We start from the raw sequence: 12,509 nt of genomic DNA on the forward strand, positions 1-12,509 counted from the left end.
ATACCAAACTATCTTCCTGCTCTAATATAAAAAAACAACAGCTTATGGATTTACACAAACTCAGTAAAACTTCCAACGTTATTATTCAAAAAGCCGATAAAGGTGACACGATTGTTATAATAGATAAAGACACCTACACCGAAAAATTAGAATCCATCTTAGCAGACCCAAACACATATATAAATGTAAATAACCATAACATCGTAAGACTCAAAAATAAACTCGACATAATTCTCAGGAAACTCAGGCAAAATAAGGAAATCAACCTTTCCACACTACAGCAAATTGGAATCCGCAATAACATCCTTCCCCACATGTTTGGGATTATCAAGTTACACAAAGCAGACCACCCTTTAAGACCAATTGTATCATATAGCAATTCAGCTTTCGCTAATTTATCCTCCTTCCTGGTCAAAATTATAACCCCCCTTACTAAATTTTCCACATTCAAGATCAATAACACCAATCAAGCTTTTCAAAAAATTAATAACATCACAATATCCGATACAAACATCCTAGCTTCCTATGACGTTACTTCTCTTTACACAAATGTCCATATTCCATTTACTTTACAAGCCTTACGCAAGTTCTTAGAAACAGACGATACCTTAACAAAACGTACCTCCCTTTCTATAGACCATAACCTTGAACTCACCACCCTTCTATTAGAAGCAAGATTTTTTAGATTCAACGGAAAAATCTTCCAACAAATATATGGCTTACCAATGGGACTGGGGATTTCAGCCCCATTGTCCGAAATCTACCTAGCCGCCATTGAAAGCCAAATCCTACACCCCTTTCCCCCTGAACTAAAATTATACATGCGCTATGCCGACGACATTCTTGTAGTAGGCAACAGATCCATTATTAATAACCTCTTCGTAAAACTTAACTCTGTGCATGATAGACTTAAATTCACCCTTGAAATTGGACAGAACAATCAGATAAATTTCCTTAATCTCACTATCTATATAACAAGCACAAAATTAAATACGAAAATTTTCAGGAAAAATACAAACACCGGTAAATACTTACATTTTGCTTCTCATCACCCTCTAAACACTAAAAAGGCAGTTTTATATAACCAAATTCACAATGCACTAAAGTACAGTTCCTCACCCACCGACCTTCACAATGAAATACAGTATATTACCGACAAATTTATATCCAGAGGTTACCCCCACCAACTCATTTTAAACACAATCCTTAACGCTAAAAATAAAATTAAATCTAACATCCCAACCAAAGACAAAAATAAGACTAACATCCGCATAGTCCTCCCTTACCACAATGAACTAGCAGGACAGTTCCGACGCCTATTTAACAACACTGATATCTCCCTTGTTTTTTCCACCTACAACAAATTAGGATCCTTCTTCAGCACCTATAAAGACACATACAAATATTCTACAAACGACCTTAATAATATTATATACCTCATTAATTGTCAACCAAACTGCAACACATGTTATATCGGAAGTACCACTACCAAATCCGGCTCATCAAAACCATCCAACACCCGTGCATACTACCATTTCTATAGTCTCACGTCTAACCAATCTGTCACAGAACTTACAACTCATGCCCAGACTCACAACCACAACCCGCTCATCGGTTCTGCCATTTCCATCATTAAACTAAAATCCAGCTACAGAATACATCAATATGAAGCTCTAGTTATTGAATGGTACAAGCACCACTCTAACCTCCAAATTCTAAATTCTAAACTCCCCTTCAATCTTTCCCCAATTTGGAACCTCTCGAGATTAAAGTTCCCACATGTCAAAAAAGGCATCACGAGAGTATAATTTTTTATTCTTAAAATACCATACGCGTTCTCTCCCCACACATTGTCAACTGAAGACGTTGTTTAACTAACGAAAGTCCTCGTAAAGACTATTGGCTTCACCTACATAGTTTTTAATTATTCTTCTTTCTTTTATTTCGATGACAACCAAGGATTGGATGTGTGTACACTTTTGTTTCCTTGCGCTCATTTAACTCAGTCAACTTTTACTTACTTCCCTCCCTTTTAATTTTTCAATTCAACAATCCAACTTAAACATTAACCACGCTACCTAAGTAAACCATCGCAGATTAATTTCAAGGTGAGTACCGCTTTTTAAGCTTTCGCTATTCTTTCCTAGTCTATTAACACGGTACTTGAAGATTTCTAAAAACTTCGTATTAAGAAAAACATTAAATCAAAAGAAGTGCATCCAGTTGATGAACAGTGCACTGTTGATTCAGTTTGTTGTGACATAACACTGCGAAAGCAAAAATAACACTAGCAGTGTGTTATAGGCCTAATGATTGTTCATTGTACTCGAATGAGTACAACGAACAATTGTACAGAGAAATAGAGTGGGCCAGTAAATCAGAATGTCTTATAATGGGGGATTTTAACTTCCCAGATATCGACTGGAACTTGTGGGTTGGTCACTCACACACTAGTCAGACTTTTGTGGATTTATTGGATGATTGTTTTCTGCAGCAGCATGTTCGAGAGGCAACCAGAGAGAGTAATACTCTTGATCTGGTTATCAGCAGTGATCATTCGTGTATTAAGAATTTGCAGATAAAGGAACCACTAGGTGGCAGTGATCACAGTATACTGATGTGGGATTTAATTAAAGATTTAATTACCATCAGGGGTAAAGGAAAGGGTTTTTGCTTCCGTAAAGGTGAGTACAGTGGTCTTAGACAGTTTTTTTTAAAGTCTGTACAGTGGGATCAACTGATGATGTTACCAACAGTAAATTCTAAGTGCGAAGCATTCAAGGAATTAATCGTGGAAGCTACTAAAAGTTTCATACCTATTAAGAAATATTGTTCAAAGTTTAGGCCTAAATGGTTATCAAATCAACTAATGAGACTGGTGGCAGAGAAGGAAAATGCATGGGATGCATATAAATTATCAAGCGACTCAGAAGCCTATGGCAGATATAAGTTGTCTGTAATCAGGTCAAAAAGGAGGTTAGGCAGGCGAAGGCAGATTACAAGAAATCCTTGGCAAAAGATGCTAAGAAAAACAGCAAGGATTTCTTTACTTATATAAACTCTAAAAGGAAGGGGATGAATCTGATTGGTCCACTCGATATCGATGGTTCGACTGTTGATGATCCTGCTCAGATAGCAAACAAACTGAATGATTATTTTGCATCTACATTCACACGTGAGGAATTATTAAGGTTTGAAAATGGCAGAAGGTTATCAAATTGTAGCAGTATACTTAATGATTTTGTAATAACTGAGATCAAAGTCGAGGGGAGAAATTGTTGAAGTTAAACATAAGAAAAGCACCTCGGGTGGATGGGATCTATCCAGTTATATATTAAAGGAGGCGGCAAAGCAACTAAGAAAACCCTTAGCCATAATTATGAGAGCGTCCTTGGACTCAGGGGAGGTCCCCATGGAGATGTGCAAATGTATCCCCAATTGACAAAGGGGGATCAAAGGGTGACACTAGTAATTACAGACCAGTTAGTTTAACCTCTGTTCGGGGTAAAATAATGGAGTCACTGGTTAAAGATGCATTGCAGGATCATCTAGACAAGACTGCAGCAATAATTCAGACACAGCATGGGTTGTTAAGGGAAAGTCTTGTCTGGCAAATTTGATAGAATATTATGATGTGGTTACAAAGGAACTGTATGCAAAAAATAATTTTGATATCATATATTTGGATTTCAGGAAAGCTTTTGACACTGTTGCGCATGGAAGACTATTGTACAAATTGGAGCAGAATGGTATTAAGGGTAAGTTGCTACAATGGATAAAAGGATGGTTAAGTGCGAAAAGACAGAGGGTGGTAATCAATGGGTGCTGCTCTTCTTGGACTAATGTTATTAGCGGAGTCCCACAGGGTTCGGTGTTGGGTCCACTGTTATTTTGTATATTTATCAATGATATTGATGAAGGTATTTCAGGCTTAATGTCGAAGTTTGCAGATGATACAAAGGTTGGCAGGGTTGTTAATGACAGTAATGGCAGTGTGCTACTGCAACAGGATCTAGATAATTTGGGCAGATGGGCTAAGAAGTGGCAACTGAAGTTTAACCTTGACAAATGCAAACTACTGCAAATGGTAGAAGTAACCCCAGAGAAACGTACCAACTGTGTGGTGCTACACTTAAGATGGTAGAAAATGAAAAAGACCTGGGAGTAATTGTGCAGTCAGATATGAAGTTCTGTGAGCAATGCAGACAGGCTGCCAGGGCAGGTCATGGGGTTTTGTCAATGATATACAGTATAGGAATTTTGCTAGCAGGGAAAAGGAGGTGATTATCCCTCTGTATAAGGCAATGGTCAGGCCACGCCTTGAGTACTGCTTAACTTCTGTTCTTTTGCGTACAGGTCTGGAGGGCTCATTTTAGGAAGGATGTAGACTTACTTGAGCGTATACAGAGAAGGGCAACAAGATTGGTGAGTGGAATGGAGGAATTCTCTTATCAAGAGAGGCTTAAGTCCTGCAAATTGCAGTGGCTGGAGACTAGGCACCTGCGCAGAGATCTGATTGAGGTGTATAAGGCCTTGAATGGGTTGAGCACGCTGAATTCTGATGGGATCCTTCCACTTGTTAAGATTACGAACCTAAGGGGACATAAATTCAAATTAAGAAAAGACAGATGTAGAATATCAGGGCAAAAATTTGCCTTTAGCCAGCGGGTGGTTAATTGCTGGAACAAACTTACATCTGTCATTGTGGAAGTTGATAGGTTGAATAAATTTAAGGAGGAATCGAACAGGCATTTGGAGGGAATTGTTTTGTTTTTTTGGCTGATGCTGCATAAGTTCCTACATTTTCTTTCTTGCATCACATGCCACTACTACTACTACTACTACTTAGAAAAACTGATTTTATTCTTTTGTTAATTTAACAGCTGATCCTTCACAACGATGTTTCTGAGAGTGCACTTCCGTTGTAGCCACGATAAACTGGTTTTGTTTATACAAAAGTAAATTCCAACAAGTCACAGTGTCATCGTTCGGGAAGAAGGGAACTGGTGGTCCCAAAGGCAATAGTCGGACAACTGTGCCCAGATTTGTATTAAACGCACAAAATGACAAAAATATTTATTTCTGAGGGGGTGAAAATGAACATTTATTATTATTATTAATAGCAAGTGATCGCTTTCACCCCTTTTACACAGCCAACCGGCTAGAAGGGTGTACAAAAATGCAGGGGGGGGGGCAATTTTTACAATGCAATATTTATAAATCACGTTTACAATATTTACAGAAGTGCGAATCATTTACAGTATTATTTACAGAATGTAATTATCGACAACTTTACAAGAGGAAATTATTCACAGTACCATTTAAAAGTAGATGTCCAACAGCTATTTTATATTTTGGTCATTCCTTCTTCATACTTCTATAGTTCAAGCAAGCTGTAAGCTTCAGAGAGGCTCTTCACTCTGTACTGCTTTGCCTTCACAGTATTTCACAGGATCTATTGCCAATGTATTGAAAATGGGGACTGCGTTGTTCGGAAAGAAGTTCTTCAGACAGCACAGGTTGGATAGTGTAGAATGCAACGGTAAGTAGGGATTGTCATTACTGAGTCCAGCACGTGGAGTAGCGATAATTCCGTGAAGACTGGGGGCGTCAATCACACCAATTAGCATCTGAGAAAGAAGAAGAATATTCCTGGATGCAATGTGAACTCTCCAGGGAGTGATATTTAAGTTGGCATATAAAACAGCCCTGGAGATTGTGAACGCGTTGCCCGTGACCCTGTTCATCCATCGCATTACCCAGTACTCGACTGCCAGGAATCTGTTTATGTACGAGGTCGGTGCAGAAGACCAAATTGATGATGCATACACATCTGCAAATGGTAGAAGTAACCCCAGAGTAACCCCAGTGATCACAATGGGTTGTAGGCACCGCTGGACGTATCCACCGACTACATCGACGTGCAGTAACCCCGTCAGCTCTTGTCGAATTGCCCACATCGCCGAGAAAGTCTTAGTTTTCATGGTCGAAAAATGGTTTTGAAAAGTGAGGCCCTCGTCCCAAGTCAAGCCGAGGTCGGTGTGAGACTTCACTTTCCTTAACTGCATTCCGTTGTGATAGGCTGTGATGTCATTTTTGATTCTCTTTTTTATAAATGTGATTTGGGTTGATTTAGAAATGTTCAGCTCCAGACCTATCTGCAGTAGATAGGTTACAAGGCTGTTGATCAGGGTGGAGACCTACTGATTTATCAGGTGGGTTTGTTCAGGGTCATTTGATTTTTTATATAATTTGAGGTCATCTGCATATGATGAGAAATCAGGAAAGGTTCAAGGGCCGCGGCGAACCACCAACCGAACAGGACACCTCCCTGCGGTATTCCCCGCGTTATAACACGCTCCTGTTTGAAGGATTTATGGCTGACGATGAGTTTCTTGGCGTAAGGATGAGGCTGATGGCTTTTAGCAGGCTTCCAGTAATGCCAAAGTACACATAATAATACACATTAACCGAATTTTGTAATAAACGAATATATTTACAAAAGAAAAGCCTTCCCTCTGCAGGGGAGTGGCACGTGCTTCGTATAAACGAGTACTTTTCGTATAAACCGAGTTTATATTAACCAGATTTTACTGTCCACGAAAGGTGTCCCCCCGAAGAAACCCTTTCCTGCAAGCGACCTTTCACATTCCCCGCAGCAAAACTTTACTTTCGACGTCAGCGATAAAACCCGCATCGCGTGACTGAAGGGAAGGGGCCGAGGCGCACTTCACGGGCAGAAACGCCCTCGGTAAAAGTTCACTGACACGACCCGCATCACGAGAGGGCTCCGCTCGTTCACTTTGGCTTCGGCGCGACACGAATGAAGCCAGGTGTGCGCACCTCCGCAGTGTGCGTCTTTCGGCCTGCACGTGTTTCGCCTTGTAATTCGCGGAACTCCTTTCGCAGAAGCTCTTTTGACCCACTTTTTCTGGGTTTTCGACCCAGAAAAATCGCAAAGCGCACACACGAGTGCTACGTCGATTTACACACTTCGGTTACTACCGGCAAAAGTGGCATAACGGAGAAAGACGGGGAATGCGACCCTCCTCAGAAGCCACAAAGTACTTTTGTGTGGTTTCTGAAATGCGCAATTCTGCGAATGACTTAAAACGAATTGAAAAGAAAAAAAAAAAAAAAAGTTGTGCCAGAGAGGTTGGTTCTTACGCTTCCGGTCAACGTATTAGATTACCGAATGTCAGCGTCTCGTAATACTTCGCACGTGCCCGAAATACGGCGTGGATTCAGCGATGACCGAAACGTGGAGTACTCGATGTAACAGCAATCCCCCGTTGCGTTCCCTTCGGTGAAGAGGGTTGCGAACTCCACGCCCGTGCGCGACTTTCTGAATCCCACCCGTTTACAACCGACTCGGATTCGCGGATAAGGAAGGTCATGCCCGGGGCGGTGAATCGGAAGTGTAATGTGTGTTCGCCTTTGTTCGTTCGCTGTCTTCCTTATTTTTCGCGCTCCATCCGTTGAAAATACGGGTATGGGCAACCCCCGTAGTTGCTTCTTCGATGGAAAACTTTTGGCCAGCCACGTGACCACAGGACATCTAGGATTCCGCCATGATTTATGCAGTTTGGAAGAAAAACTCTTCTCACTGTTTTTGTTCCATTACTCCGCTGTTTGAACCCTAAATTCGGCGCTCACTCATCAATTATCGACAAAGAATTGTTGGGGGGGGGGCGGTCGGCCAAAATCGATCACAAACAATACTTTAAACAAACACATTTCCTTTCTCACTCGCAATTCCAAAATATTTTTAAAGAAGGCTCAATTTTTTTTTTTTTTTTTTTTTCGTAGTCAAAAAGAACTTCGTAACACCTTGCTGGGATGGACCGCCACGCAACGAAGGGTGGTGACGCACTCGCCAAATTCTGTTGCAGCGTCTGAAGACCAGGAAGGTGAGCTGGTGTTTGAGGCTTTGAATGGCTCGAACGAACTCAGTACTGATGGGACTGTTCCTCTCGATGAGACCACCCACACGAGGGGACACAAATTCAAATTGGGGAAAGACGCTTGCAGGAGAGATTTACGGAAGTTTCCCTTTAATCAGCGAGTGGTTGATTGCTGGAACAGACTTCCATCTGTTGTTATTGTGGAAGTGGATGGTTTGAATAAATTCAAGGAAGAAGTGGACAGACTATTACAGAGAGTGGACAAGTGATGTGGGAGTGGGGTTTTTTTAGTTTTGTTTTTTGCTGAGGCTTTTTTCTTGAGCCATTTATCAGTACTAAAACATACAGCAATAATACAGCGGGAAGTAAAAATACTTCAGATTGAATTAAGTGATTCCACAAGAACTACCGAACTGGTTTAATCTTACTTTAAGGGTGAGAAGACGTCCGGATGCGTAAAACAGAATACGTACGTACACGTGGCCATCCAAGAAGTGAGTTCGTCCTTGGTGAGCCCTGCCATGACGGGGACGTGGTGCAGCTGACCTTTCTTGATTAGAACTTCTGGCTCCGCGGGCAGGAAGTGGCCGTCCACGACGGGCGCAAACAGAACGGTCACCGAAGCCTCCATGGCGTACTGAAAAACAAAACAGACAATCAGGGACGGGCACCACCACCACAAGCGCACACTCACTCACTCTGCTCTCAACGCGGGTCCAACTCGCTCCGTGAGGGTTGTTCGGAAAAAGGAGTTCATACGGTAGAGAGAATACAAGAAACAGCACCGTTAGAACTCGTTCTTTAAAAGAATATTTGCACTCTTGAACAAATTTGATCTCGATATGGTTATGGACAGGAAAGGGTTTCACAGAACTATCTGGAGCAGGTTAGCTGGTTGACGGATGTGTACAAGGTACAAGTTGTTCTTAACTGTGTGTGATGTCTCGTGCTACTGCCTGCTTTCTGAGATTCTCTTCAAGATACTAGACTAATGGTGTCATGAATTCCTTTGATTTCCTTGAATTGGACTTTTGCCGTCTGAATAGAACCACCATTGCAATTGTGCGTTATGCTTCTATTTATTTATTTGTTTATGCACAATCGTTGTGCTGTATTTTCATGTATTTTACTTCTCTGTTATACACTTTAACTGGGTGCATACCTGTATATTTTACGTTATTAAATTTCATTCAAACTGGACACCCCTGGCGTTCTTTTTCCGACTGCCTGTCTTTACGAATAGCGATAAAGATTATTTATTTTAAACTATTTGCATGCGCAGAAGAGTCCGACTAAGATTGGATTCGAATTCGATCCTGCAACAAAGAGATATTCCAAACAATGGAAAGATTCGAGCACCTCCCCCCTTCGACATTTTTTGTCGGTTTTTTTTTTTATTTTTGACAGAGTGCGATGAAGTCTTCAAAGAGAGCGCCATCCCATCCCGGACTCCAATGTTCAGCACATTTGCTTCGCTTGTTGGGAGAAAACGGCAGGAATGCAGATGAAACGTATGCCCTGGAGTTCTTCTCTTGCTGTCCTCTGACGCTGGTTCTAAGTGAGGCAGAACCGTATCCGTCGGTGTCAGAAACAAAGAAACGGTAGCATCCTGGTCTGCCCCTACCGTGACTACCAGCTATATCATCACGGGACATGACTCGATTAGGGCCAAACGTTATGACAGAGGTTTAGAACCAGATCCTTTTTGTTATTGCGGGGGCGTCGAAACGTGGAAGCATGTGATTTTTGAGTGTGAAATCTATGAGAGAAGAGATACCTAATCTCACGGAGGAAAACCCACAACTCCTGGTCGAGAACCAAGAAATTTAAAAAAAATACAAGAATTCTCCGCAAGAGTATTCAAAAAAAAAAGACTAGAAACAAGATCTCGACTGCAGGAAGCAAAGGTAATTTAATTGTAGTATTGGGTAACGATTTATAATTTAATAATAATAGAAGTATTTGTAAATTGTGTAATATGTGTAATATTATATACAGTGGAACTCAAGGAGGCTAGTAATTAACAGTTGATTGAGTACTACAAAGACAGTTTTAATAAGAGGGAGTCTTGTCCTCTAACTATCACTTGAGCTGGATGGATCTGCTTCATTGGCTGTTTATTCTGATTGACTCGAATCAATCCATTACAATTGATTGATGATACCTTTTTGGGCTAATTGTGTGCTTTAAGTATTATACTGATCGTTGTTTAGCATTGAAACAATATTTTAAAATTGGCTAATTTAGACCGAAAGCTTGGAGGACTATAACAGCTAATATCTCTACCTTTAATGGGCGTATTAAAACCGGACTTGTTTCCGTGGCAACCAATAAAAAGTATTTAATTTATGGAACTTTCATAGCACCACCTGGCTATTAGTTTAAGAGATACAAATATTCGTTTTTGAAATTTAAAGATTGCCTTCGAGTTTTTCATCCAGGTGAAATTTTCTGGGTGATGCAGTTTCTCAGTGTTTTGTGATCCTGTAAATGGACATGGTATTTATATAAGTAAATGTGATATTAACTGATTCCCTTCTGGCCAATATCGACGTTTTTATGCACAGAACCACCCAAAAGTTAAGGATATGTATAGATGTTAGATAAGAAGACGACAGTTCACAGATAATTTCTGCAGGTTTGTCAGTCATTTGTTTCTGAGGTTATTTATCATATTTTGATGTATGTCAGAGCTGGAATTACCTTAACAGGAACATTTCAAGGTATTGGACTATTCCGTATGAAGTGGTAACTAAAGTAGCTTTTGAAACCCTCTAATAAGGTCATGTATTGAGCTGCAGCCACAAAAACAGAATCTTCAAAAACATACAGTAATATTATAAGTGCCAAAAAGAACTTCTACTCAGAATTGTATTAAATGAAGTGTAGCCTTAGAAACATACAAAGATATGTATATTATGAATAAAATCATGAACTCAAATAACTGGTGATCTCTTCCAGTAGGATATAAAGTGCAGCTTATTTATAAACTTCAAACATTAATAAGAAAAATAACACAAGGACAAAGTTCTGGGACAAAGTGACTGATCACAACAGAAGAAGATTATAAGGAGAAGACTTCTGAGGATTGAAGAAAACTCGGAAGATGGTTTATATAGTGCGGACTGATAAACAGATAAATTTGGAATTGCTAGCTTGACAGCATCCACCTTGGTTGAAAAGAGCTGAAGTTTGGTTAAAATAGAGAACGAACCTGAATAGATTGGTTCAACATTAATTGGTTCATCAGAATTAATAATGAATTTGTTCTAAGGCCGGAACCACGAAGAGGAATTCAAGTTGAGTTTATTTAGCCTTCACCCAGTACTATTTTCTTTCTTTTTTTTTTTTTTTTTTTTTTGCTGCAACCTGGGGGCAGGACTGGTGGCACTAACCGGTATAGCACTACATCCAGTGAGTGCGGGATTTTTGGATGTGCTACTGCACTCCCGCTCCTGACCGAGTGGTCAAGTGAACATGTGGACATGTGTATATGTAAGGGCGGCACCTAGAACGTTTGTTCAACTCCGCCTCGTATCTCTGTGAAGAACAGTATCACTACAAATGGGCCAGATATGTGTGTGACGTACGTTTGTGTGTGTGTTCTGTTGTTATGTTCTGGCCACTTGGCTACCCAGAAGCATCAGTCGCCTGGACTGATGATTCTGGGTACTCGTCCACACCACGGGAAGGTGGGCCAGTCCCAGAAAAACACGTACTGTCTCAAGAGAGACTCTGACCCACCTAGTGTTGCCAGAAGGTGGAACAGATTCCTCTGGGGGCCCATTCCAGAGGGAGGAGATAAAGACAGAAGAGCCCAAAAAAAAAAATAAATAAATAAATAAATAAATAAAAAAAAAAAAAAAACCACCCGTGGTGCAGTTAGGGAAAAAAAAAAGAGTAAAATAATAATAATAAATTAATTAATAAAAAATATATATATTAAATAATAATGATAAAAAAACAATAATAAAGAAATAAAAAGAAGAAGAAGAAAAAAGCAATTTAATTAAATTGGCTGCACTAGAGTGAGACCTCAAGGCAGAGCGCGTGAAAAAAAAAAATTAATTAAAAAAAAAAAAAAAAGATATATAAAAATAATAATAAAAAAAGGAATAAAAATGATAAAATAAAAAATAAAAATAGAAATAAAAATAATAAAATAAAATAAATAAATAAATTGGCTGCACTAGAGTGGGAACTCGAAGCAGAGCGCGTGAAAAAAAAAAAAAAAATAATAAAAATAGATATAAAATAAGTAAATAAATTGGCTGCGCTAAAGTGGGATCTCAAGGCAGAGCGCGTGAAGAACAAATTAAATAAATAAGAAAAATAATAATTTAATAAGAATAAAGAAAAGAATAGTTTGATTTAGAAAATAAAGAAGAGAAAAATAAATAAAATAAAATAAATAAATAATTGAATGAAATGAAATGAAAATGAATGAATAAATAAACTGGCTGCACTAGAGTGGGAACTCCAGACAGCACGTGGAGAAGAAAAAAAAAATGAAGAAGATGGTGGCATGCGAATATAGAACTCTTTAAGTCACTGAAGAGGTATTGTTAGGTGCAGTAACAACTATGTAGCTCTGCTTCCTGCGCT

General features: G+C 39.6%; 1 protein-coding gene across 1 annotated transcript in view; it reads right to left on the reverse strand.

Moving 5' to 3' along the window:
* The window catches only part of LOC150077640 (pyrethroid hydrolase Ces2e-like), a 74,858-nt gene that overhangs the window by 12,963 nt on the left and 49,386 nt on the right, over nt 1-12,509 (reverse strand). Inside the window, exon 6 of the mRNA XM_090385561.1 lies at nt 8,382-8,541. Within this exon, the coding sequence (XP_090241687.1) occupies nt 8,382-8,541 (160 nt within the window). The remainder of the gene's footprint in view (nt 1-8,381; nt 8,542-12,509) is intronic.

The sequence above is a fragment of the Mastigoproctus giganteus genome, chromosome 11 (genome assembly GCF_048544385.1).
Source record: "Mastigoproctus giganteus isolate SK-2022 chromosome 11, ASM4854438v1, whole genome shotgun sequence".
NCBI lineage: Eukaryota > Metazoa > Arthropoda > Arachnida > Uropygi > Thelyphonidae > Mastigoproctus > Mastigoproctus giganteus.